We start from the raw sequence: 27903 nt of genomic DNA, 5'->3' as shown, positions 1-27903 counted from the left end.
AAAGTCAGATTTTCTACCATATGCACAAGTATGTATTCACTGATGCAATGTAAAACTCTCTTGCTGCAGCATCGTGGGAACAAAGCAACTAAGAAGCAGCATTCACAAAGAAATATAAACTAAATGTAAATTGTATACAATTTTTACAAGAAAGCACAGAACAGAAAAAGACATTGCCCACTGTAGCACAAAGTGATCGACCTCCTAGATGGACCATAGTCACATGAACTGTTAGTCAATTTCAAAGTTGTGAGATGCATATAGGATTAACAAGTGATGTGTAACAAAAATATTATGAAATTCTTTTGTTTACTTTAAAGAAAAATTCTGTATGTTACTTTTGTCAATATTAGCTGCACAATTTGTTGACACTCTTAATGCTGCTATTTTACTATATTTTTGAATGAGCAATGTTCTCATTGCTTGACCAATATGGATGCATTCCCTTCCAGTATACATCAGCGTTAACGTACGATGGGATACTCGTCATGGCTGAGGCATTCCGTTACCTTCGAAGACAACGAATTGGGATCTCAAGGAAGGGAAATGCTGGAGACTGTCTCGCGAACCCTGCTGCTCCATGGGTTCAAGGTATCGACACAGAAAGGGCACTGAAACAGGTAAAATGTTATTTGTGCAGTATAGTTTGTATGATTGCAGTTTCATAATATAGACCTTGATCTTCAGATGCGAGTACCAGTGAAACTGTCAGGGGGCACATTCCAATGTTATACATGGATACCTAAACAAGCCAGTTTGTCCTTCTGCTCCATTGCTCTGTTGTACTGATCCCTCAACAAAAGGTTCTGCATCTCTGTGGATGTCAAGGGCATAAGGCTGGATTATGCTAGATCTGGCTCACTGCCCAGACTGGTCCCTAGTGATGCCCTGTACTCACTCACTTTGGGATGCAGAGAATTATATGAGCTGACCTCCCACACCAGAAAACCTTTCCATGATGTACAGCGAGCACCAAGTGACACGTAGACCTCAAGTGTTGCAGCCCTAGGCCCACTCACATAATGCACTAATAACCTTTGACAGCTTGCTGTTGTCAAAGGTTTCTGAATTATTTTTATATGTTGCTACTAGTCAGAGACATTTGAAAACTATTCAAATCAATGTAATGCATTTTTTTGAATAACACAACTATAATTCAAGGACTTAAACACGAGCAAACAATTAAAACATTGGACATTTACACTTAAGCTTACAGTGGTCTTTTTCTGTAGGTTTAAGTTGCCCTGCACATACCATACTCTTGTAGCCAGTGCCTCTCCTCAAACGTGATCTACAGCTGAGCCAAGCATTTTCCATCGCTGAGTGGCTGTAAATTGATGCACAATAGGCCACAATAAGTGAATGGAATACAAGCCCCAGGAGATCTCTGTGATCCAAATTTTTCAGATCACAGAAACTAACCAGAGAGAGCATCAAAATGAATCACTTGCCTGATTCCAAATGTATTCCGTGGCAAAACACCAAATATGTAAATGTTGCGGATAGATCCCAGGAGGAGCAGACAGAACAAATCAGGCCAACTCAGAGAATTGTTTCAGACTAAAGGACTTTATTTATACATGATATCACGGAGAGCCTCTGTACCTAAAAGCGGTGTTTAGGGGCTCTGCTTAGCTTTCAGAAACACTTCATTATATAGACACAGCATACGTGTCTAGAAAAGCACATTGCTTGACTGTGAACTTAGAACTGGATTGCAACAACGTGACTTTGAACTTAGAACTAAATCACAACGTTTTGGTTGCATTCCTTCTTGCAAGGACTTTAGCTAAATCTCAAGAACATTCACAAGCGATTAGGTTAACCCCTACATATCCAAAGAGTCTTAAATTCTTCCACAGCAAATTTTCCCCAGTGTTTTCTTTGTTTCCTCATCCTCGACCTAGGTTTCAGCTGTTTTTAAAGCACTGATTTGAAATGATTCTTTTATGAGTTCAGACCTTCCTTTGGTCGGGGTTGACCATGGATATTGTGACTTAGCTGTCTATTCACAAGCCAGGGCAGTACAACCTAGTGAGCATGCTGCCCTCTCCATGCTAATGAATCCAAAGGAACGGTGGAGACTGATACAGTTTAGTACCAGTTGCATCACAAGAGCGGCCAGTCAGCATTGAACTGAACATGGGACAGCCTTAGGTACTCCAGCTAAAGGTTCTTCCTCAGGGCTTACTCCTGAAGCTTTCCCAAGGCAGTGGAGGTTTGAGGTCAGAGGTTTCCTTCTCTGAGCTGCCAACTGCAGCTGATGAGCCCCATCTGCCTGGAGCAACTGGTTTTGAGGAGCCAGTAACCCATCTTTGTGTGTTCTCCTGTCAGTAAAAGCAGTTCCGCTGCTCTTAGTAACTGAGCCACACGGGAAAGCCAGGAGCTGGACGTGGTTGCCAGGGGCTATTTGAGACACACACCATTGGGAGCATTTAATAGGCAGCAGGAGCTTGTCCCCATTAACCCCCTTCCCCCCCCCGTACACCAGTTATGACAACCTTACAGAACTTTTTTATGAATTAACCACTGTTACAGCACATTATTATTCGCTGTAAATATATCTTACCTGCTGAACATTTTGGGAGAGCAGCAACTATTGTTATCAGTTCCACCAGACTCAAGGAAAGCTTCCTTCCACTGATATCAGACCCTGAAAAAAACCTCACGTATTAAAGGTGAGTTCTTGTTCTCCCAGTCTACCTTACTGAAGCTCTGGTACTTAATGTATTTACCTGCACTGCACTCACTCCACCGCTGTCGCACTCTATTCTGCACTCTCTTTCCTTTTTACCCCCTTGAGGTGCATACATTGGCATGATCTGCCTGGATAAAATCTTCTCACTGTATCTCAGTACACACAACAGTGATGATTGATTGATGGCATCCGTCAGTCTCGCGAGACCGTGGATCTGCGCCAGGGTCCTCTCCAGGGCGCAGGCCTGGGCAGGGTTGTATGGAAGACCAGCAGTTGCCCATGCAGCGAGTCTCCCCTCCCCATGACACCAATGTTGTCCAACGGAAGGGCAGGGCCGATACAGCTTGACACCGGTGTCATCTCAGGAGTTTCCAGAGTGAGGTTGAAGACAACGTCGGACTGCCTTAGGGACTCCAGCTCCGGATTTGTCCTCCAGGTTTACTCCGGAAGCCTTTCCCATGAGTGGGTATGGCCGCAAGCGGAGGTTTGAAATCAGACTTTTCCCTCTCTTAGATGGACTGCCTTCCCAGGCTGACGAGCTCCAGCTACACACAACAGTAATAAATCAAATCCATACCAAGAATCAAATTTCATAAAAGTGACACGTTTGGGCACCAGTGAGGTGAAAGACCAGTTAAGTTTGTTTTTGGTGAAACTGGACATGTGATGGACAGAACCAATAGAGAATACTACTCAGTCTGAAAACGTGATTGTATTCATATCCTTCCAAATGATGGGCATCAGTGCCTTAATTAAATTACACTGACACTGAAGAACCATCGTATGGTAACTGTTCCCAGTTGTCCATTGGTGCAAACATGTTCAAATTGAACTAAAGTCTTCCCTACATCACATGTATTTCCATTCCTTATAAATGGAGTGTTTCTGGACAGACTACAGGTGGTGTCGGAAAAGGGATCAGCTAATTGTTTATTTGATTGAGGGTGTGTGTGTGTGTGTGTGTGTGTGTGTGTGTGTGTGTGTGTGTGTGTGTGTGTGTGTGTGTGTGTGTGTGTGTGTGTGTGTGTGTGTGTGTGTGTGTGTGTGTGTGTGTGTGTGTGTGTGTGTGTGTGTGTATAAACACACCACTATATAACATAGAGGTAGTTTACAAAAAATGGAATTTTAATGAGAATAACACAATCTAAATAAAAACATGAAGGGAGGAAACTGCAGCTAAAAATCAATAGTGTTTATAATGAGTTTTCTGTCTAGTTCAAGGGCCATCTATTTATTTGAGAGAAATGAATGAGACACACTATAACTAAACTGTTCACGGCCACCTGTGGCCATGTAATGACTTGAATTCTAATGAAGAAAGTCAGATTGCATCTTGCACTGCGAGTTTCAATCTCGATGCGATGAATACAACTTAACAACTGCGAAACCTCCTGAGGTGAGGCAGCACCTTAAAGAGCTACATTAATGCTCTAAACCCCATCCATTTAACAAACCATCAGAAACCAAAATGCTACCCATTACTTTAGAAAGCGACACGAGGAAGACTTACACAGAGAATCATTTGTGGCAAAGTTATAAAGATCTTCCATTGTAAATAGCTCTCATAGGGACACTTGCATTGTAGTCACTGGGTTTTAATTGTCCTCATCTGATGGTGAATTATTTATTCAAGAGCCTGCATAAATACTACTTAGCTGAAAACCTTTGGAGATGTGTTAAGTTAATAAAGGATTTCACAACAGCAGGTGTGTTTGCTTTGTGGTCATCAGCAATAAACAAGTGTTCATTTAAAACCAGTCTCTATTTTTGCCCAGTGGTATGGTTTTTAACCATTGCACAATGTTTGAAGTGAGCCATGCAGACTATAGAATTTCACTTTCCCTAAGTGGGAGAGGAAAAGGATCAGCTTCTCTCCAAGCCTTTTGCAGATACAGACTGCTGGTTAAGTCAGCGGATGCAGCTATGGTGGTACTGGGGTACTGGGATACTGGAGAGGCACATAAGAACAATAATGGCCATGTGACCATGGTTCAGTCATGGTCAATCTGTAGCCTCTCATAAGTTCCAGGTTTAGATTTGACAGTCCACTTGAGATTAATTGCTGTCTGTAGAGGAAAATTCTACCATCTTCTTCTGATCCTCTCCATGTAAAATAGTTTCCTAAGTAACATTATTCCTGGACTCTCAACCGTCAAAGGCCATTTCTCTCTATCTATCCTATCATTTACCCTTAACATCTTAAAAAAATCAAATTGGCCCTAAACCAATGGTCTTAGTTTACATAATCAGTCATAATTCAATACCTGTACTCTCGATAGCACTAATAATGCTGTGCTTTCATCCCTCCAAGCCCATTGGCTCCGATCCTCCAGAATTGCCCCATAAGCCATTTCCATGGCCATATTGTTTGTTTCACAACCTTGCAGACCCTGTTGTCCTGGAGATTATGCCACTGATGCTATCCACATGGCAAAATGGTCCATGGATGGTGACTAACTCTCAAGCAGTGGATCCTGAGGCTTGCTGTTGTCAAATAAATCTGCCTAAAAAGCTTACTTAAAAATAAAGTAATATCAATTTAATCTAAAAAAAAACTACCTTCGCCAGTCAAATGATTGCTGGTTCCAGAAGATTGAATGGTACCCTGCTACCCAGGCAGAGCAAAGCTGGGACGATGCTGAGGGTGCTTATGTACATCTGCCACCCCACCCCCCCAAAGCTCAGAATGATTTTCCACTCTTCATTCCCTCCCCCAACTTTCTCTCAGCTCAAAGACTGCAGCAGTGTCTTCACCTCAATAAAAGAGACAAGATGACCTGTAAAACTCATCTTGCTGGCTATTTATTATGGAACCAACAGCCAAAGATTTCGGGTCATTTTGTCTTTCAAAGGTGTAATGCTTATAATACTAAATGTGTAATTTAATTAGCCTAACTCGCTGTAGGATGGTATCTACTGTTTCTTAAGTAAGAAATATCTTGTTGATTATTCAGGTGGCTGCTCAGAATATATTAACAACTCCCATCATTTCTTGCTTCTGCCTTGACATCATTTAGTAGAGACACCAGGCTACAGAACTCAGGCTTAAAGAGTAACCTGTTAGCCATCATTTCCTACATTGAAGCATGAATGATTAATAGAGCTCAGGACAGAGGGAGGCCACTTACTTCTTCAAAACAACTATACAACACTCCCTTTCCTTTGTCCTTGTTACAGAACCCAGTAGATTTTCCTTTTCCAGTGCTATTTTCAAGTTGCAGTTGAATTATTATCCCTTACTCATTCAGGTAGTCATCCCAATCATAACTACTCACTTCATTATTATTTGGTAGCTGCCTCAGCACCCCTGGGACAGGATGGAAGAAAATTAAAATAGAAGTTGATGCTGTTATTGTGCTGTTTGAAATTTCAATCACAATAATGACAATAATGCATATATTTCCTTTGAACTCATTAAAGGTACGGATCCAAGGTTTGACAGGGAACGTTCAGTTTGATAACTACGGTCGGCGAACAAACTTCACAATCGATGTGTTTGAGCTGAAAAGTTCTGGCCATAGAAAGGTGAGTTATATAAAGCTATAACAAATTGGTATTATCAAATCTTCAGCCTCAAAACAGTTTATTAAAAAAAATTATTAATAAGGAATTTATTTCTGATTCTTGCAGAGTTAATCAGGAAACCCTTTTGTCAAAGGTGTTACCCCAACTTAATGTAGCCCCCTGGCACGCTGTCCCTCAGCCAAGCACTCCCACTTACCCAACAACTGAGAGGTCTGCTCCACCCACACCTCTGCCCCTTTAGGTCTGATATTATTCCAACAATCAGGCGGAGCCTACCACAGCTGAAACATTCTGACCTGTCGTTCCTTGCTCTCCTACCAGTATCGACAGCCCATGGTCCCACCAGCATTTCGTCAGCGCTAGTCTGAACTCGCACAATGACCTCTGGGTTACCCAACATGCATGCAGTGATAACCAGCAATTGCACACCAGCATTCTATCCCCGCAGCATGCACAATTTAAAGAGGGCGATCACACAGAATTCCACTAATTTCAATCCTGGAGGAGTCCCCACAATGTAGCCCCCAGCACGCCTCAGGCTCACTCAGCTCGCTTCCGTCTAGGGGGAGCAGCCTTCGGCCCCACCAGACTGGGTAATCAGCTGGTGTGGATGCTGTGAAACGTCCCCACCCTGCCAAATAACAGACAGTACACCATATGCAATTAAATGATTACACTTTATAGGTCTTACTGGGACTAAGTGATTAATAATGATACGGTATATATGAAGGAAAATAAAATAAAGAAAAGGCGCCAAAACTTATCAAAGTCCAAACTACTTTATGCACAACCGTTGGAGCTCATTTAACGAAGTCTTCTAGCCACCATTCGATCCCCTCAGTCCTCCCCAACTCGTAGCTCGGGACCACCCAAAGTGATCAACCAAGCACCCTCAGTACGTCTGTCTTCGTCTCCTCTCCTCACCAAAACTCCTGGCCTCGGACCCCCGCTCAGGATCCGTTCCGTCGCCCAGCTTACAGCATCGCGTCCTCTCTCTCTCACCCCCTCATGCCGACTCCCCAAATGCCTGCCAACAATAGTTTACAGACCCAGAAGAGAGAATATTGTTAATCCCAATTGGTTAACAAATGAATCCAATTCCCATTATCAGTAAATTTTAATCCAAACAAGCTGTGAGAGAAAGCACTTATCATACAAAGAAGCATTCCTACTTTTAACAAAACAAAGAAGCCATTTTGATTAACATACGCAGTAGCATTAAGAAACCAAGAAACCCCTTTACACCAAAAAAAAATCCCTTACACTAACTTTATCATTTAAAAGTAATCTGTAAAATGTTTGATATTGCTTGTATAACTTCAGACTTTGGATAGTCGACAAATGGGAATAGGGACAGTGTCAGGAATTAAACTCGAAATGGCTATCGTATCATATTTCAGTACAAGAACCAATCATCCAGCCAATGTCTCGGATGATAGAACTCCCACACTTTTTGTCTAATTCTATTAACTTGACCTACGAGCCTACTTTTTGCAGGATTTTTCATTCAAAAGCATTTGTGTTTCCATACAAGCCAGACAATATCACACATCTGTAAAAATATCAAAGTTTTAGATGTCATACTGAATCTTCACAAACTTCTAAGAAGTAGAGGTGCTGTCGTATTTTCTTCACAATTACACCTATAACCAGGACAGGCCCTCTAAAATGATAACACTGAGGAATTTTAAATTGCTGACCCTCTTCACCTCTGATCCTCTAATAAGGACTGGCTCATGGGCCTCTGGTTTCCTCCTCCTGAAGTCAGTAATCATCTCCTTGGTCTTGCTGACATTGAGGGAGAGGTTGTTGTAGTGGCACCGCTCAGACAGATTTGCAGTCTTGCTCCTATATGCTAATTCATCACGACTTTTGATTCAGCCAATGACAAAGGTGTCATCAATGGTACTAGATGCTTGGAGGACAGCCAACTTTGTTCCACTGTTTAAAAAAGGCTCTGAACATAAACCAGGAAATTATAGGCTGGTCAGTCTAACAGCAGTTATGGGAAAGTTGTTGGAAGGTGTTCTAAGGGATCGGATATATAAGTATTTGGATAGACGTGAACTGGTTAAGGATAGTCAGCAGGGCTTCATGCGTGGTAGGTCACGTCTAACCAATCTTACAGAATTTTTCAAGGAAGTTACCAGGAAAGTGGATGAGGCCAAGGCATTGGATATTGTCTACATGGATTTTAGCAAGGCATTGAACAAGGTCCAGCATCGCAGTTGGTCAAGGAGGTTCAGTCACTCAGCGTTCAGGATAAAGTAGTAAATTGGATTGGACATTGGCTTTGCAGGAGAAGCCGGAGAGTGGTAGTAGATGGTTGTCTCTCTGACTGGAGGCCTGTGACTACTAGCTTGCCTCTGGGATTGGTGTTGGGTCCATTGTTGTTTGTCATCTATATCAGTGATCTGGATGATAATATGGTTAACTGGTTCAGCAGATTTTTAGATGACACCAAGATTGTGGGTGCAGTGGACAGTGAGAAAGGCTTGCAGAGGGAACTGCATCAGCTTGAAAAATAAGCTGAAAATGGCAGATGGAATTCAATGCAGACTGTTGCAAGGTTTTGCACTTCAGTAAGACTAACAGGTCCATAATTTGTTGAAAGTGGCATCACAAATAGATAGGGCCATAAAGAAAGCTTTTGGCCCATTGGCCTTCATAAATTAATGTATTGAGTACAGAAGATGGATATTATGCTGAAGTTCTATAAGACATTGGTGAGGCCTAATCTGGAGTATTGTGTGCATTTTTGTCACCTACCTACAGGAAAGATGTAAAAAAGATTGAAAAAGTGCAGAAAAAAAATTACAAGGATGTTTCTGGGTCTGGAGGACCTGAATTATAAGAAAAAATTGAATAGGTTAGCACTGTATTCTTTAAAATGTAGAAATTAAGGGGAGATTTGATAGAGGTATACAAAATTATGAAGAGTATAGATAGGGTAAACGCAAGCAGGCTTTTCCACTGAGATTGGGTCAGACTACAGCCAGATGTCATGGGTTAAGAATGAAAGGTGAGAAGTTTAAGGGGAATTTCTTCACTCAGAGGGTTGTGAGAGTGTGGAACGAGCTGCCATTGCAAGTGATGTGTGTGAGCTCGTTTTCAATGTTTAAGAGAAGTTTGGATAGATACATGTGTGATAGGGTTATGGAAGGCTATGGGTCCGGATGCAGGTCAATTTAAATGGTTTCAACGTGAATTAGATGGTCCAAAGGGCCTGCTTCTGTGCTGTACTTCTTTATGACTCTATCTGCAAAATTAAATATGGCATTGGACCTGCGCTTAGCTACACACTCATAAGTGTGAAGTGAGTAGAGCAGGGGATAAGCACACAGCCTTGTGGTGCACCTGTGCTGATGGAGATTGTGGAGGAGATGGTGTTGCCAATCTGAACTGACTGGGGTCTACAAGTGGGGAAATAAAAAGGATCAAATTGCACAAGGAGGCATCAAGGCTAAGGTCTTGAGCTTACTAATTAGTTTTAAGGGTGTGACAGTATTGAATACCAAGCTGTAGTTCATGAAGAACCTCCTGATGTATGCATCTTCGCTGTCAAGATGTTCTAGGGTTGCGTGAAGAGCCAGTGAAATGGCATCTGCTGGTGATCTGTTATGCCGATAGGCAAACTGGTGCAGATCCAAGTCGCCTCTCAGACAGGAGTTGGTATGTTTCACCACCAGCCTCTCAAATGGGTGACTTCTTATTTCCCCTAGTTCTTTCACAGGAGGGGAGTTCTCCACATACACTCTGTCAGAATCTCATGTGTTTTAGTCAAGTCCCCGGTACAGTTTTTCCCTATCAAACAGTAGCATAACTACCTACACTTGTATTTGATCCCTCCAGCAATAAGCAATAATGTTCTGACAGCTCTCCTAATTACTTGCAATGCCTGAACAGTAGTCTTTTGTGAATCGTTCTATCTGCATCTGAGAGCTCTGCAATCTCTCTTCACTTAGTTAATATACTTTTAATTTTTACTGCCAAAGTAGGCAATTTCATAACCTCCATTCCTTTTTTCCACATGTTTATCAAGAATCACATTAAATGTATCATGAGTTAGTCACCTCTAGTACTTTGTTTTTGGTGAACACCTGCTAACCATTCTCTAGGTAAAGAAATACCTCCCAAACTTAATTTTAAGTTAACTACCAATTATCTTAGAATTATTGCTTCTAAAGACTCACATTTGGATATGAAGCTAACTGATCTTCAAAGCGCACCTTGACTCAGTGCAGTTTTAAAATGTATTAGCTGTAGACAATTTCAAGTTCAAAAAAAGTATTTTTTATCTCTGACAGGCTGTGGATGAGCCAAATATTTTGCTAAGCTATGAGCTTTTATAGGGTATTGAAACAGATACTCCCAAAATGGTGTAAATGCTGATAAATTATTTGCCTTGCAGTGATAAACTGGTAAGTCAGAATTCATTAGAAAGTCCTGGTCTTATTGCGCTGCGCTACCATTTTGATTATTTCAAGAGCACTCTCCCTGACTTTGCAAGAAGTTGATTATCATTGTGCCATTTACTGTCGATTCCTTCTTTATTGCAAGGGATATGTGGTATCACAATAGGGTAGTACTGATGCAAGATTAGAGGCAGTGGTGAGGCCAAACCTAGGTACAACATTGAATTTGGTCTTCACGTTTAAAGACTGATAGTTTGCACCGAGATGAAGATGATAGCTAATGAAGAAAGTTTGGGAAGGTTGACCTTTATCAAATTTTAGAAGAATACGAGCTAACCCTAATGAAACTTAAGATTCTGGGTTAATGCTGAGTGGATATTCATGCGATATCTGGGGCCAGGCATCACTATGTTCAGGCTAAGGTGTTGGCTGTTTAAGACAGATGAGGAAAATTCCTTCACACTGAGTGCTGTGAATCTTTGGAGTTCTGCTGTTGGAATCACTGTATAACAGCTAGACAAACATAGGAAGAATACTTGAACAGAGGTGTATACAGGGAGAAAGTGGAAATAGATACTGAGGCTGCCATGATCTTATTGAATCACTGAACAGGTTTGAGAGCTTAATTGGCCTGTTATTAAAACAGAAATTACTGGAAATTTCTGGCGTCTGTGGAAAGTAGCAAAAATAATGTTTCCGATCAATAACCTTCCATAGAACAGGTTTAGTGGTTCAATATTCCACCTCCCAGTATTTTAGAGACTGAATTTTAGTGTACTTTCTTCTACACGTCTTCTGTTAACACAGCCAGGGATGATTGTGGAATCTGTCAGCTACAATAGCTCATTGCCATGCAATTGCTGAAACATATTTCTCCAAAACCCTACACATGCCTTACAATTATATCGATGTCTTGAATTTCCCCAAATTCCATTATTGTGACATTAATGACCTTGCCTTCAACTGCCAAGACTCCATGATCTGCAGTGCCTCTGTTGCGACGCTATTACAGCTGAGAGTGTCGGAGTTCAGAGTTCGATTCCAGCGTCCTCTGTTAGCAAGCTTGTACATTCCTTCCCATGTGCATACAGTTTTCCTCCAGATGTTCTGGTTTCCTTTCATGGCCCAAAGACGTACCAGTTAGTAGGTTAATTGGTCACTGTAAATTGTCCTGTGATTAGACTAGGGTTAAATCAGTGGGTTGCTGGGTGGCATGGCTCAAGGGGCCAGAAGGATCTGTTTTGTGCTGTATCTCTATATGAATAAAATGATAAAAGTAAGTGATTCCCAAAGTCCCACTGCCTCTGTACCTCTCTTCTTTCACTGTGCATATCAAAATACACCTTGTCACCCTCAGATCACCCTTTGTGGCTTTTGCCCACTGTTGCTTATGTTGCTAGTAAGTGGTGTGGGACTAATTAACTACCTGATGATGCTGCATGAAAGTAGGTAGTTATGTTGTTATTCATGTAGATCTGGAAAAATCTTGGGCCCTTCTGAAATCCTGGATTTTCCTTTGTTGAGGTGCATTCTAATTACTTTCCAAGGACATTTCAGACTGTGGGGGAAAAAATAAAATCAGGGCACAAAACATTTAATTCATGACATAGATCATAGACAGTACATTTCTGGGAAATTATGTGCCATTATTATATGTTTTGTTATGTGCCCACTAACCCATTTGCTCCTTGTAGAATTCTTTTGAGGATGTGTATTAATGTGTGGATTTATCAAGAATGATTTCAGCACACCTAAAGAATTAATTCTGAGTCATATGAAGAGTTTTATCAGTTTATCTTGGAGTACTGTGGAGTTTGAGGATTAGAAAGTGTGTCTTGTGTTAATTATAAACTCTTCTGTAATTAGACAATCAAGGGGTGGCATGTCTAAGTGTGGTTTATATACTCATACTTGAGGAAGGTCAGCTATCTGTCTTCACTGAACAGATGACTGAAGCAAATGCAGTATTACTGTCATGAATTCTAATATCCACTACTGAGTAATTATCATCAGCAGATTGAGAGTGGAAGGCTTGATCTTCTTCAACAACACATTCCGGACATTTTTTCCTCCCAGGTAAAAGAGAGATATTGATTGAGTTATGAATAGGTACTATAGGGTTGAACTTGGTCTTCCTGTTGTAACTTAATGCAAGGTCGTTCATGCATTGGGGAGGGGAGTGCAGAAGAGCCTCCTTCTCGGATCTGTAGAACTGAGGAGCTTGCTAGAGATTTCCATTGGTAAGCGACATATTTGTATGCTAATTAATACACTTAGCCCTGCCTGATATAAAGACACTTGCATTACAGTTAAACTCTGCCTGTGAAAAGCTGTAGAGATATGACAATCTAACCCCTGAAAGAAAGAGGGAATTCAGGTATTGCAGCTATTGATGGTTGGTGTGGAAAATTCATGCCAAAGGAACGAACGTAACAAGCAAGAAGAATCGGCCATTCACCTACACCTGCTCTGCCCTTCAATAATACCATGGCTGATCGTTGATTTCAGTACCACATTTCAGCACTAAGTCTATTTCTCTCAATGGATGGATTCACCCAAAGAAAACATTGGCTCATTCGTCATCAACATACCACTGCCTCAGTGGTAATCGCTCCTTATAGTCCTTGCTAAATTAGGAGAACTTGGCTGAAAGGGACACAGAGGTGTTGTTGCCTGCTTCACTCTCCGATTGGGGCAGTCAGAGAGGCTTCCGCTCTGGACTGCTTATTTTTGGGAGCCTGCCCCTTTAGCAAGGAATATACACAGCTAATTTGAAAAATATGAATATTAACTGATCTTATTTAACTATATTTAATTAACCAATATTTTGTGATTATCAAAAGACTTATATTTTTCTCATAAGCCTGGAAGCATTGTTCAGGTAGTCTGCCCACTTTTGAGTTACAGAGGTTAAAGAAAGCTCAGTAGAATGCAAAGCTGTAGAGAAGTAGTAGGACACAGAAAGGTGAATGCTGATAGTGAAGCCTGCCAAAACACACCGTTAATAATTGCGTAGCTGATTGAAATTAATCAGGAAAGCTGTGCTCCTCAGTGGATTTAGTTTCATGTTGTGCATTGAGCGTTATCTGATTATGAACCATTCAGTGATATAGTTGTATTAGAGCCCTTAGTGCAATCTGCGGATTGACTGTTTACTGTGAAATTGCAGCAGGTGCACTGCAATGCACTTGGTAAAACAGTCAGGAATTATTTACTGTGGTCATGCGTCAGAGCAGCAACTCCCACGTCTTGCCTTCAGTCTAGATCTCGGCTGCAAAGCAAGCAATTTACACTGCTGCATGTGAATCTATGACCAAGTTGAATGCAGAAAAATATACTACAGGCTGCTTCTTCAGGCATGTAATTTAATCAAACCTGTCAAGCCTCAATTATCCCAATGGCTGTGAGTGGCATTTTGAGAGAATGCTGTCTGTAAGAAACAGGCAAAGACAAAAGCACTGAAATCAGACTGCAATTTATGTGATCTTTCTTTTAAAACAAACGTCCACTGATCCCAGTTGTCCGGCCTTGGTAGAAAATGATTTAATACCATAGAAAAATTCCTCATTGACATTTCTGCACCTTTGGGACTTTAATGTGGTCATTGCTACTGTATGTACTGGTGTAAACCAAGTATAATGGTGTGTGTGTGTGTGTGTGTGTGTGTGTGTGTGTGTGTGTGTGTGTGTGTGTGTGTGTGTGTGTGTGTGTGTGTGTGTGTGTGTGTGTGTGTGTGTGTGTGTGTGTGTGTGTGTGTTAACGATGCCTTCCAAAGCTGATCTCAGAATTACAAGATAAATCATAACACAGTTGTCTTTTAATGCAGACAGTCGTTTGCCTAGGGCTGACACTTCCCTATTAAATAATATGACAGAGTAATACTTAAAATTATAGTGGTTAAATTCACATTTCCATCTCATGGTGAATTTTCCCCTTCATTTGAACTGAAGAATATAGAAAGCAATCGTTAAAGCCCCTCTAACTATGAATAACCTGCTCCTCAACAACCTCCCTGCTTCAATGTGAAATTCAAACAGTGACTCTTTTGGAAAGAGCTACTTACAGTTTACCACACTTTGTGTGGAAAAACCTTCCCTCACTCCTATATGACTGAGAATAAGACCCATAAATCCTGTGGCAAACTTCCCATCGGGAGCAGTTGTTTATCCATACCTACCTTGCCAAATTCCTTGATGGTGAATAAAACAAGTTCCACAAGGATATCAGATTGACAGGATTGTATCAATAAGTTGCGACTCTCCCGTGTAGCTTCAATGGGAATCATCATGCACTGTATTCCTATTTAGGACAACCAGAGCTGAAATCCACAGTTACAGACATGGGTACTTCAGTAAGCAGCTGTGTTTTAAGATGATTAAAAAATCTATTGACCCTCAAGACGGCAGACTCAAGGCTCTATTGAAGTTCTCTTTTAAGAATTGAAATGCAGAGACATTAGACCCCCACTCCAACTATCCTCCTGGTGAATGTACAATCTCGAGAAAATAAAACTGAAGATCCCAATTGCAGTACCAGAGGGACAACAGGGACTGCTGTGTACTTAGCATGACTCACCCCCGCCATTTTGGAGGGAGCACCGCAGCCCGAGCGACTCACTGCAAAGACAGGACAGCTGGGTCTTTAAAAGGTAGCGGGTGGAGTATGCTGTATGGTTAACTGATCGTGGTGCACAGACACAGAAGTTCTGTCTCAATCCTGCTCTCCCATTCTGGAACACCTAGTGGTCAAGATCCATCCCATCTTATCTGACAAGGGACTTTTCCGCCATCATTCTAGTAGCGGTATACATTCCACCTCTGGCCAACATCAGGCAGGCACTGGAGGAGCTGAGCACAGTCACAAAACTGCGCACCTGATTTCGAACGGGTCAGCGTAGAGAAGTCTCTGAACAACTACCACCAACATATCACCTGTGGAACCAGAGGAGCCAACACACCATCATAAATACTTACCGTGCCATCCCACACCCACACTTTGGAAAGTCCAATAGCTGGCTTTATTTTCAGTCCCAACATACAGGCAGAGATTAAGTGGTGACCAGTGGTGATGACCAAGAAGGAATGGTCAAGAGAGACAGAGGAGCACTTAGATAGTGGCATTGAGTTGGACATTATTCAGGGATTCATCTTTGAATTCCAACAGCCCAATCAGCACCAGGAGCAGACCACAGCAACAAAGTTTCTTGCAGGTTGGTTACACTTGTTTAAAAGTACAGAAGGGACAAGCAGGGCGGCCATTGTCGGGAGCAGGCCAGTGACGAGAGTGAGAATGTCAGGCTTTGGCTGGAAAGAGACGTTGGCTCTGGGTTGTTCTGTTAAGGTTCCCTTTTTGTCTCTCTTATTGTACCTAGTGTAGTAAATGCTGTAGTATGTTCTTCATGCCAGATGCTGGAGTCCTGGAAGACCCAGAGTCTCCCAGGGAACTACATCTGCGTGAAGTGCACCCGGCTGCAGCTCCTTGAAGACCGTGTTCAGGATCTGGAGCAGCAGCTGGATGAAATTCGTCTTGTATGGGAGAGTGAGGAGATAATCGATCAGAGTTACAGGGAAGGGGTCACCAGTAGCTGGGTGTCTGTCAGGAGAAATTGAAATGTTGGGAACTGAATGTCCAAGGTTACACGTTGTATCGGAAGGATAGGAAGGTAGGCAGAGGGGGTGGTGTGGCTCTGCTGGTAAAGATGTGACATAAGATCAGAAGATGTTGAATCCCTGTGAGTTGAGTTAAGAATCTGCAAGGGTAAAAAGACCCTGATGGCAGTTATATACAGGCCTCCCAACAGTAGCTGGGATGTGGACCACAGATTACAACAGGAAATAGAAGGGGCAAGTTAAAAGAGCAATGATATGATAGTCATGGGAGATTTCAACGTACCAGTCAATTGGGAAAATCAGGTTGGAAATGGATCTCAAGAGAGTGAGTTTGTTGAATGCCTATGAGATGGCTTTTTGGAGCAGATTGTTGTTGGGCCTACTAGGAGATCAGTTATACTGGATTGGGTGTTATGTAATGAACCAGAAATGATTAGGGAGCTTAAGGTAAAATAACCCTGAGAGGCAGTGATCACAATATGATTGAATTCAATTTGAATTTTGATAGGGAGAAAGTTAAGTCTGATGTATCAGTATTTCAGTGGAGTAAGGGAAATTGCAGTGGTATGACAGAGGAGTTGGCCAAAGGAAACTGGAAGGAGATACTGGCAGGGATGCCAGCAGAGCAGCAATGCTGTGTGCTTCTGGGAAAAATGAGGAAGGTGCGTGACATGTGTATTCCAAAAATAAAGAAAAGAAATACTCAAATGGTAAAATAGTACAACCGTGGTTGACAAGGGAAGTGAAAGTGAATGTAAAAGCAAAAGAGAAGGCATACAACAAAGCAAAAATTTGTGTGAAGACAGAGGACTGGAAGCTTTTAAATGCTACAAAGAGAAACTAAAAGAATCATTAGGAGGGAAAAGATGGAATATGAAAGCAAGCTAGCAAATAACATCAAAGTTGATAGTAAAAGCTTTTTCAAGTATGTAAAATATGAAAGAGAGATGAGAGTGGATATAGAACTGCTAGAAAATGAGGCTGCAGAAAATGTCAGCCTCATAATAATAACGGGGGCCAAGGAGATGGCAGATGAACTAAATGAGAATTTTGCATCAGTCTTCACTGTGGAAGACATTAGCAGTGTGCCAGATATTGTAGTGTGTGAAGGCAGAGAAGTGGGTGCAGATACTATTACAAGGGAGAAGGTGCTCAAAAAGCTGAAAGACTGAAGGGTGCATAAGTCACCCAGACCAGAGGAACTGCATCCTAGAGTTCTGAAAGAGGTAGTGATAGAGATTGGGGAGGCAATAGTAATGATATTTCAAAAATTACTTGATTCTGGCATGGTGCTAGAAGATTGGAAAATTGCAAATGTCACTCCACTCTTTAAGAAAGAAGGGAGGCAGTGGAAAGGAAATTATAGACCAGTTAGCATGACCTCGGTAGTTAGGAAGATGTTAGAGTCAATTGTTAAAGATGAGGTTATGGAGTACTTGGTGATGCAGGACAGATAGGATAAAGTCAGCATGGTTTCCTTAAGGGAAATGTGAACAGTTTAGGACTCTTTATCTAAGAAAAGATGTGCTGACATCGGAGAGGGTTTAGTGGAGGTTCACAAGGAATATTCCAGGAATGAAAGGAACGTCTTCATGAGTTCAATGTCCATTTAGAAATCAGATGGCAGAGGGGAAGAAGCTGTTCCAGAATCGCTGAGTTTGTACTTTCAAGCTTCTGTATCTCCTGTAACAGTGAGGCCACTGCACAGGATTGGAAATAGCTGCAGAAAGCTGTAAACTCAGCCATCTCCACCATGGGTACTAACCTCCCCAACATAAAGGACATCTTTAAAAGGCGTTACCTCAAAAAGGCAGCATCCGTTATTAAGAAGCCCCAATCATCCAGGACATGCCTTCTTCTCATTGCTATGATCAAGGTGTAGGTACAGGAGCCTGAAGACAAATACTCAAAGTTTCAGGAACAGATTCTTCCCTTCCACCATTGATTGGACAATATACTAGCTCACTACTTTATTTTTTTCTCTCTCTGTTTCCACAACTTATTTTTATATGTTTCTTCATGTAATTTATAGTTTTTCATATTATTTTATATTGGACTTTACTGTTGCCACAAAAACAACAAATTTCAAGACATGTGCCAGTGATAGTAAGCCTGATTCTGAAATTTCATTTTATTTGTGAAAAAAGAATACTGAAGTAAGCTTGAAATGGAATTGTCAATGATTTATTTCAAACAAAATAGGTATTTATTTATGGTTAATAGTTATTATAATCTTTTTGATCATTTGCTTAATCTGGCAGTGTTCCTACAGACTGGAGAGAACTCATACAGCATTAGGTGGAGGAATATGTTTTATTAATATGTAAGCAATACTCCATAGGTCACGGAAATTTGAAATAAGACAGAACTTTGCAGATATTTCAAGTCAGATGGTGGCATGTTTGGACACAGCGGTCTCTCTAGAGTCCTACCAAAGGTGTGATTGTTCGCCGTTTGCTTTTTTGTCACTATCACATGACACTGTTGGGTATCAAAGACATCAAGTACTGCAGGCCTACCTCACTAGCGAGTTGCATAATAGCCATGGAGCTGGATGTGTTGCGGACCCAGTAGCGGTGTGCAGAGGCAGTGCGAGATCCAGCAGATGGGGCTGATCATCTTGGACGTTTCTGCTGTGATCTTAAGACTTTGTTGAATATTGGTGATGTAGAACCCCGCGAGTCTGATTCACTGGTTCGCTGGCAGGACTGACGGCAGGGGAGCTGTGTGGCTGTGGTTGAGGTGTGGATCAGGCCTCATTCATGTCACCTGTGGCGGCCGCTGAGGAAGGTGATGCGGGAGCTGGCTGTGTGTCGCTAAATTCCATGTTGGGTTGGAGGCTAGCCCCTCCTGTCAGCGCTCCCCTCCAGTGTTTGCTTGGTGGGAGGCAAGCTGGACTGCGTTCGACTGTGGCTGCCCTGCGAGGTACGAGGTACTACTGCAGGCTGTTCTTGCAGAAACGTGGCACAAGTACAGCATCCATGCACCATCCGTCCACAGGCCAAGACACTCAGGGATTTGGGCTGTTTTCTGATTTTTTAACATTAAGTTTGAAACTATGATTTTCTGCTATCATAATTAAATGTGCTGTGTGCGACTGTGGTTCTGCATTTTGCCCTTTTGCCCCAGAGGAACACTGTTTCGTTTGCCTGTATTCATGTGTATGGTTGAATGACAATTAAATTTGAACTTGAACTTGGGCCTGATTTTGCAACTTGGATAGAATCAGAGGAAAGGAAGACAGAGTCGGTCAAATCGTGCTGGCTGTATCTGGCCTTCAAAACACTCCCCTGCTAGTAAGTTGTGTGCCTGCTGAGAGACAGATGCCGGCACATCTGTCACTCTGTGCTGTGGTTGGACTCGACATGAATCGCTGTATTGCCGGAATTACTCGGCATTGCACAGGGGAATCTGCATCTTTAATCCTATGCCAGTCTGACCAGACGTGGGATTTTGAAGCCCCTCTGTTCCTCAATGGTGGTTCTCAATTGGAGATTAGGAAGGAAAGAATAGGTTCCTATTTAATTTTTAAAACTGCCTGCAGCCAATTCACTGGCTTTTAGATGTCTTTGATATCGGAGCTTGAGGTTCTAACCTGTGGCCCACTCTGCACCAAGGCCTTGCTGGACACCTTCTGATACGGAGGGTCACCTTGATCAGCCTTCACAGCTGTCGCACATGTGGGGTGCCGGGGATTGCAGCTGAGAAGTGTAGGTGGGAGGCAGTTTCCAATGTGATCGGCCCAATAGTCCAGGTCAATAGAACTGGGAAAAATGCTGCAGCTGACTGAATATTATTAACTCCAGATTCATAACAACATATGGTGATAGAACTATGGACAGCTTTATCATTGAAACAGGCCTTTTGGCCCACTGAGTCCATGCCTACATCAGCCATTAGCATCAGAGTGTAGGAACCTGAGGTGAGGGATGGGCCGGTTCAGTTCGTTGTTCTGCTCTCCGCTGAACTAAGGGTCTATGGACAGGACTGTCCTTGTGGACTTCAGAATGCTGTTTACTGGCATTTATTGCATGCATGATTTGTGTTTTTTGTTTCTCTCTGCATATTGAGTTTTCGATGGTTTGTTTTATGTTTTTTTTGTGTTTCTTCGTTTCATGGCAGCCTGTTAGGAGATGAATTTCAAAGCTGTACAGTGTACAGATACTTTGATAAAGAATGCACTTTGAACTTTGAAACACCTATTTAAAGCAATCTGACCCTGAACCATTGATTTTTTTCCAAATCCTTGAAAGTTTCTACGCAGATTACAAAACTCATTTAAAAAGAGGAAGCAATTTACAGTGGGCAGTTGACCTGCCAAAGCCAAATACAAGAGATTCTGCAGATACTGGAAATCCAAAGCAATACACAGAACGTTGTTATTAACCCACCAAACAGGCACTTTTGGGATATGGGAGGAACCTGATGCAATTGAAGGAAGCCCACGTGGTCACAGAGCGCATATACTCACTACATCACTGCACTGTCCCGTTGATGCTGGGGCTAAACATGTGGTGAAGAAGTGAATGGGGAGGGCATGGTGTCATGTTGAAAAGCACATGAGGTGAAGTGACAAATGGAGGGACAGTGGTTTCTGGTGCCAGAACAATAACAGAAGATGTATCTAAGGCAAGTAGCAGATGGAAACTGCAGCATTATTGCGAGAATATTGTCTGAAAAAGTGGAAGCATTTGTTGAGGTAGGAAAGTCATCAAGTTCCGCTAACCTTCTTGTTATAGGAGAAAGAATAAAGAGGGTTACAGAGATGTGGATTGTGCTGATATGGTAACAGAGAACTACAAAGCCTAAAAGTAGAACCATGGAATGCAACTATGACAACACCCAGGAACTTTATTAATTATGTTTTTGCAGGCATCCGTTGCTGTAATAGGAACTTGGATTTAACGTTATCTAAGATAGACTTGTGGATAATCATTTTATTCTGTAATCAAGACTAGTTTGTTACTTAATTAAGCCTTCCTATAGCCACCATTCTGTAATCAATACCTCGTTTTACTGTTAATAAAGTTTCTGTGTAATCTTGCCTACTGAGAACGTAAAAGCTGCACCAAATTCGCACTCAGGTAGATCAGCTTTGACTGGTCTAATACGAACCAGATTTAATAAATCGCCTGTAGTTTTTAACTCCATTTAGCCTTTCCACTCACTCTTAGCTAAGGCCATCATCCCTGCTGGTGCATAGGCCGCTAGCAGCAGCTTGGCAGGGTCCACAATCCTCAGCCAGTCTTTCAGCTTGTCCCCAGGTATAGCTCATCTTCTTGGTGTCAGCCTCAAGGTTGCATGGCCAGATGCTCTCTGGCCTGCCTTTCTGATGCCTTCTCTGGGAATTCTACATTAGCACTTGCCTAATTTTACATTCAATGTTCCAGTGGTGCTGATTCTGGATGATCAGACCTGCAGCTTTCACAACATCTCTTCATATGCCTTCTGGGTGAAAACCCTTCCTTTCCCAGGGATGGATCTTTAGAGCTCCTCATGGTGTTTCTGTAGCTCTGGGTTTTTACGAGATGGTGTTGCTAGCCCCAAGACCAGCTCTCCTCCTTACACAGCCTGGCTTGAGACCATCCATGCTGGAGTTCATTTGCTCCTACACTGGTTATATATTCTGAGGAAATCATGAGACTGGTAGATATGCATGTTGATTGTATTATATATGCAAATTTGAAAATTGCTCTTGCAAAAATGATGGGCAACTTAACATATTCAGGATTATTTCTGGTTAGATAAGCATTTTTATGTTGGATACAGAATTGTATTCTTGTTGCGTGTGATAGCATGTTTACATGAGGGCAATGTAAATGAGTCTGTGAGTTTTATGAAAACTTTATCCGGGGAACTGCCTGCACCTTCTTTGATAACACGGTTTCTTGCAGCTGCAGACCATTAGATGAGAATAGCAGATTGGAAAGGCTTCTAAATACAATAAGGGATTTGACAAACATTCAGCTGATTTCTTTTTTCTGAGCAAAGCAAAGGTTAGTCGTGCAAGCTGATGCGCTGAGGGCTGTGGAGCAAGAGGAAGGCCTGGAAATTATATTATGTGAACCTCTTGAGACTGTTACAGAAGTTAATAAAGTGTTAGAACAAGAACAGGAGCAAAAGAGAAACCAGCAGTTTGTCTTTTTCTAAAATACTGACAACAACTCATTTAGGATGCTGTGTACAGTTTTCATTTCCTCACATAATCATTGACTTAAAAGGATTTGGAAAAGGTTCACAGATTGATACCTAGTTTCAAGGCCACTAGTTGCACAATAGATTTGCACGGTTGAGGCTTTTCTATTTCAAAAGCTCTGAACTCAAGGGAATTTGATGACTTTAAAATAATGGTTCAGTCTTGAGTTTACAGGTGACTTTGGTTTGATAAGTTGGAGAGAATCAAGGAATATCAGTATCATAATAAACAGCCCAGATGTTGGGAAGTAGTTGTGATGTTGGTGTGTGCAGAAAGTGGAGATTTGCTGAGCAGGAGTACTGCATCTCCCACTCCCCATTCACACTTGGAACTTGGTTGATTGCCTTCAGGACCCAAGGGAACATTCCCAGGATGGCTTTTCTCCTACTTGTTTATTTAGCTCTCTGTCTTTTTCTCTCCTGGAGGGCCCTGCAGCTGAGGCTGGAGCAGATCATGTTCTTCACCATCCTGCATCTTGAGTACCTGTGGCTGGCTTGATGAATCTTCTGTTAATTTTCAGACCACAGTCAAATTAGTTTTCAGATATTCCTGTGGTATGTACATTGGGGCAAAGACGGGTTTGTGGGAAGGATAACTTGACAAAGGTAGGGGTATTGGGGGAAACAAAAGAGGATGAGAAGGGAAGACCACACCTCTTCATATGCCTTCTGGGTGAAAACCCTTCCTTTCCCAGGGATGGATCTTTGGAGCTCCTCGTGTTGTTTCTGTAGCTCTGGGTTTTTACGAGATGGTGTTGCTAGGCCTGAGTCCAGCCCTCCTCCTTACACAGCCTGGCTTGAGACCATCTATGCTGGAGTTCATTTGCTCCTACAGTGGTTATATACTCTGAGGAAATGTGCGTGGAAGGTCATGTTTGACAAATCTTATTGAATTTTTTGAAGAGCTTACTAGGAAAGTTGACAAGGGTAAAGCAGTGGATGTTGTCTATATGGACTTCAGTAAGGCCTTTGACAAGGTTCCGCACGGAAGGTTAGTTAGGAAGGTTCAATCGTTGGGTATTAATAGTTAAGTAATAAAATGGATTCAACAGTGGCTGGATGGGAGATGCCAGAAAGCAGTGGTGGATAACTGTTTGTCAGGTTGGAGGCTGGTGACTAGTGGTGTGCCTCAGGGATCTGTACTGGGTCCAATGTTGTTTGTCATATACATGAATGATCTGGATGATGGGGTGATAAATTGGATTAGTAAGTATGCAGATGATACTAAGGTAGGTGGCGTTGTGAATAGTGAAGTAGGTTTTCAAAGCTTGCAGAGAGATTTAGGCCATTTAGAAGAGTGGGGTGAAAGATGGCAGATGGAGTTTAATGCCGATAAGTGTGAGATGCTATTTTTTGGTAGGAATAATCCAAGTAGGACATACATGGTAAATGGTAGGGCATTGAGGAATGAAGTAGAACAGAGTGACCTAGGAGTAATGGTGCATAGTTCCCTGAAGGTAGAATCTCATGTGGGTAGGTTGGTGAAGAAAGCTTTTGGTATGCTGGCATTTATAAACCAGTGCATTGAGTATAGAAGTTGGGATGTAATGTTAAAATTGTACAAGGCATTGATGAGGCTGAATTTGGAGTATTGTGTACAGTTCTGGTCACCAAATTATAGGAAAGATGTCGACAAAATAGAGAGAGTACAGAGAAGATTTACTAGAATGTTACCTGGGTTTCTGCACCTAAGTTACAGGGAAAGGTTGAACAAGTTAGGTCTTTATTCTTTGGAGCATAGAAGGTTGAGGGGGGACTTGATAGAGATATTTAAAATTATGAGGGGGGTAGACAGAGTTAATATGGATAGGCTTTTTCCATTGAGAGTAGGGGAGATTCAAACAAGAGGACATGAATTAAGAGTTAAGTGACAGAAGTTTAGGGGTAACATGAGGGGGAATTTCTTTACTCAGAGAGTGGTAGCTGTGTGGAACAAGCTTCCAGTAGAAGTGGTAGAGGCAGGTTTGATATTGTCATTTAAAGTAAAATTGGATAGGTATATGGACAGGAAAAGAATGGAGGGTTATGGGCTGATTGCGGGTCTAGGTGAGAGTAAGTGTTCAGCATGGACTAGAAAGGTCGAGATGGCCTGTTTTCATGCTGTAATTGTTATATGGTTATATATGTTATAAGACAGGTGTGGGGCAAGGGGAAGGAATTTGAATACCAAACCTATAGTTGACGTGGTCAGGATGAGATATAGAGAAGGGGAGGAAGAAGAAGGAAAAAGGTGATAAGGGCAGAAGCTAGTGGGATCTCCTTATTGCAATAAGCCTGTCTGTATTATGTTTGAAAAAGGAATAGCATCTGATTCGTAAGCTAAGTCTGTCCTGCACACACATGCCAAAGGAGTAAAACCACAGGAGTTTCAACGACTCAGTCATTTAAAATGGAAGCTTACCAGCTTCTAATAATTACTTCTCACTTTTCTGTTTCTGCTAAATGATGGTGTTGTGAACTGTGGGCCTTGACTCTGTTACCACTAATAATAGTCAGCACTTGTTCCATGGGATTAGCTCAGGGCAGCTGCATTTTTCCCTTCGGTTGCCTCTTGCTGCTTCCAGTTACCTGCCACCTTGTCTTTCAAGTAAACCTGAATGTGCTGATTGGTATGGTGCAATATGTTTGCATGGTGTGATCATCATGTTTCCAAGCAGGGTATGTGAGATGGGGCACGGAGACTTGTAGCAAGGTTTTGTGAGTGTGGCAGAGCGATTGAATGCTGATAACAATCGTGATAAAACAACAGAGGAGAAGGTGGGTATGGTACAGTGCCGATAAAAAAAGTATTCACCCCCTCCTCATGTTTTATTGTTTTACAGTGTTGAATCATAGTGGGTTTAATTTGTCTTTTTTTGAAACTGATCAACAGAAAAAGACTCTTTCATGCCAAAGTGAAAGCAGATCTCTACAAAGTGATCTAAATTAATTACAAATATAAAACACAAAATAAATGATTGCATCAATATTCACCCCTTTAATATGACATTCTGAATCATCACTGGAGCAGCCAATTGGTTTTAGAGGTCACATGTTTAGTTAAATGGCGATCACCTGTGTGTAGTCAAGGTGTTTCAATTGATTGTAGTAAAAGTACACCTGTATCTGGAAGGTCCAACTGCTGGTGAGTCAGTATCCTGGCAAAAACTACACCTTGAAGACAAAAGAACACTCCAAGCAACTCTACAAAAAGGTTATTAAAAAGCACAAGCCAGGAGATGAATACAAGAAAATTTCCAAGTCACTGAATATCCTTTGGAGTACAGTTAAGTCGATCATCAAGAAATGGAAAATATATGGCACAACTGTAAATCTGTCCAGAGCAGCCATCCTCAAAAACTGACTGACTGTAAAAGAAGGGGACTAGTGAGGGAGGCCACCAAGAGTCCATGACAACTCTGGAGGAGTCACAAACCTCGGTGGCTGAGATGGGAGAGACTCTGCATACAACAGTTCCCCAGGTGCTTCAGTAGTTGCAACTTTATGAGAGAGTGGCAAAGAGAAAGTCACTGTTGGGGAAGAAAAACTCACGTGAAATCTCAGCTAGCTTCCCAAAAGGCATGTGGGAGACTCTGAGTCAGCTGGAAGAAGGTTTTATGGTCCGATGAAATCAAAATTGGGCTTTTTGGCCATCAGACTAAATGCAATATTTGTCGTAAGCCATACTCTACACAATCAAAAATACACCATCCCTACCGTGAAGCATGGTGGTGACTGCATTGTGCTGGGGGGATGCTTCACTGCAGCAAGCCCTGGAAGGCTTGTGAAGGTAGAGGGTAAAATAAATACAGCAAAATACAGGGAAATCCTGATGCAGTCTGCAAGAGAACTGCGTCTTAGGAGAAGATTTGTTTTCCAGCAAGACAATGACCCTAAGCATAAAGCCAAAGCTACACGGGAGTGGCTTAAAAACAACAAAATTAATGTTCTGGAGTGGCCAAGTTAGAGTCTAGACCTCAATCCAATTGAGAATTTGTGGTGTAACTCAAAGAGGGCAGTTCATTCACAATCCCCATGCAATCTGACAGAGCTTGAGCAATTTTGTAAAGGAGATGGGTGAAAAAATTGCAGTGTCCAGATGTGCAAAGCTGATGGAGACCTATCCATACAAACTCAAGGCTGTAAATGCTGCCAAAGGTACATCTACTAAATACTAATTTGAAGGGTGTGAATAATTATGCCATCAATTATTTTATTTAAAACTTGTAATAAATTTAGACCAATTTGTAGAAGTTTGTTTTCACTTTGACACAAAAGAGTCTTTTCTGTTGATCAGTGTCAAAAAAGCCAAATTAAATCCAGTGTGATTCAATGTTGTAAAACAATAAGCATAAAAGTTTCCAAGGGGAGTGAATACTTTTTATAGGCACTATAAATCAAGCAGCGTGCAAAATGATAATTGAAGATGTGATTTCTGACTTTGAGTATCTGTAAAAAAAAAATCAGTGACTCATCCATCACTCTGAACCGAAGTTCCTGGTTCTGACCACAAACCTTCTGTTTTCAGAGTGCAAGTCCAGAGCAATGTACCATACTGAGGTGGAGGAACCCAGTGGGCCAGACAGCATCTGTGGAAGGAGATGGGCAGTCACTGATTTGGTTCAGACCCTTCATCAGGATCTCAACCTGAAGCGTTGATTATCCATTGCACCCTATAGATGCTGCCTGACCTGCAGAGTTCATCCATCACTTTAGCTATTGCTCTAGATTCCATCATCTGTGTTCTGTTTTGTCACCTGAAAGTCCAAAAGGGCTTACTGCAAATGGAGGTCATCTCCTGGCTGCAGCACCTCACCCAGGCCACCAGCGTAGCATGGAAAGAAAAGTTGACTTGGATGACTACACTGTAATTTCGGCCTCAAGCTGTCACAAAGTGCTGGGCAACCAATGGAGAATCCTTGAAGTGTGTCACTGTTGTAGGAAGAGTAGCTTCCAAACAAATTCTGATAAGTAATGGCCTGATCACTAGGTTAGTACTCTTGTTCTTCATCGATATATTGGTCTCGCGTGTTATCGGAGAGGGCACTTGGAGCCTTGTTTTACCTCCTGACCTGAAAGGCAGCATGTCCAACCCTGCTGAGATCCCTCAGCACTGCACTGTAAGCTTACAATTTGGTGCTCATAGATCCTCGTGCCTCAGCTCTGACCACTGAGCCCTTCCCCACTCCATGGTGTGCAGGTCCAGGTCACTGCCTGCATCACCGACCACACATGCTGCAACCAGAATGCGCCTCCTTTTTAAGAGCTGCATGGAAGTTTGTAGCAGAGTAGGCTAGCTTTAACAGCTGTCAGCTTGGCAAACTAAACCCCCAACAGCAGATATTGATGGCCCATATGGTGTAGTGCTAATGGACTCTAGGAGGTTGGCAGCTGCCCAGGTTGCATTGAATGGGTGCAGGTTCGCCATGCATAATGCCTACTGCACCAGTGATTGACTGTTCCACTTCACCCCTTTCCCCTG

The 27903-nt window shown here is 42.0% G+C and overlaps 1 protein-coding gene across 2 annotated transcripts in view; it reads left to right on the top strand.

The window, feature by feature from the left end:
- The window catches only part of LOC132390758 (glutamate receptor 4), a 232903-nt gene that overhangs the window by 131715 nt on the left and 73285 nt on the right, over window positions 1–27903 (top strand). For both annotated transcript variants that reach the window (XM_059963307.1, XM_059963308.1), the window contains exons 7-8: window positions 453–620; window positions 6119–6223. In XM_059963307.1, coding sequence (XP_059819290.1) covers window positions 453–620; window positions 6119–6223 — 273 coding nt within the window. The remainder of the gene's footprint in view (window positions 1–452; window positions 621–6118; window positions 6224–27903) is intronic.

The sequence above is a fragment of the Hypanus sabinus genome, chromosome 3, assembly GCF_030144855.1.
Source record: "Hypanus sabinus isolate sHypSab1 chromosome 3, sHypSab1.hap1, whole genome shotgun sequence".
In the NCBI taxonomy this organism is placed as follows: domain Eukaryota; kingdom Metazoa; phylum Chordata; class Chondrichthyes; order Myliobatiformes; family Dasyatidae; genus Hypanus; species Hypanus sabinus.
This window is presented reverse-complemented; position numbering and strand designations above follow the sequence as displayed.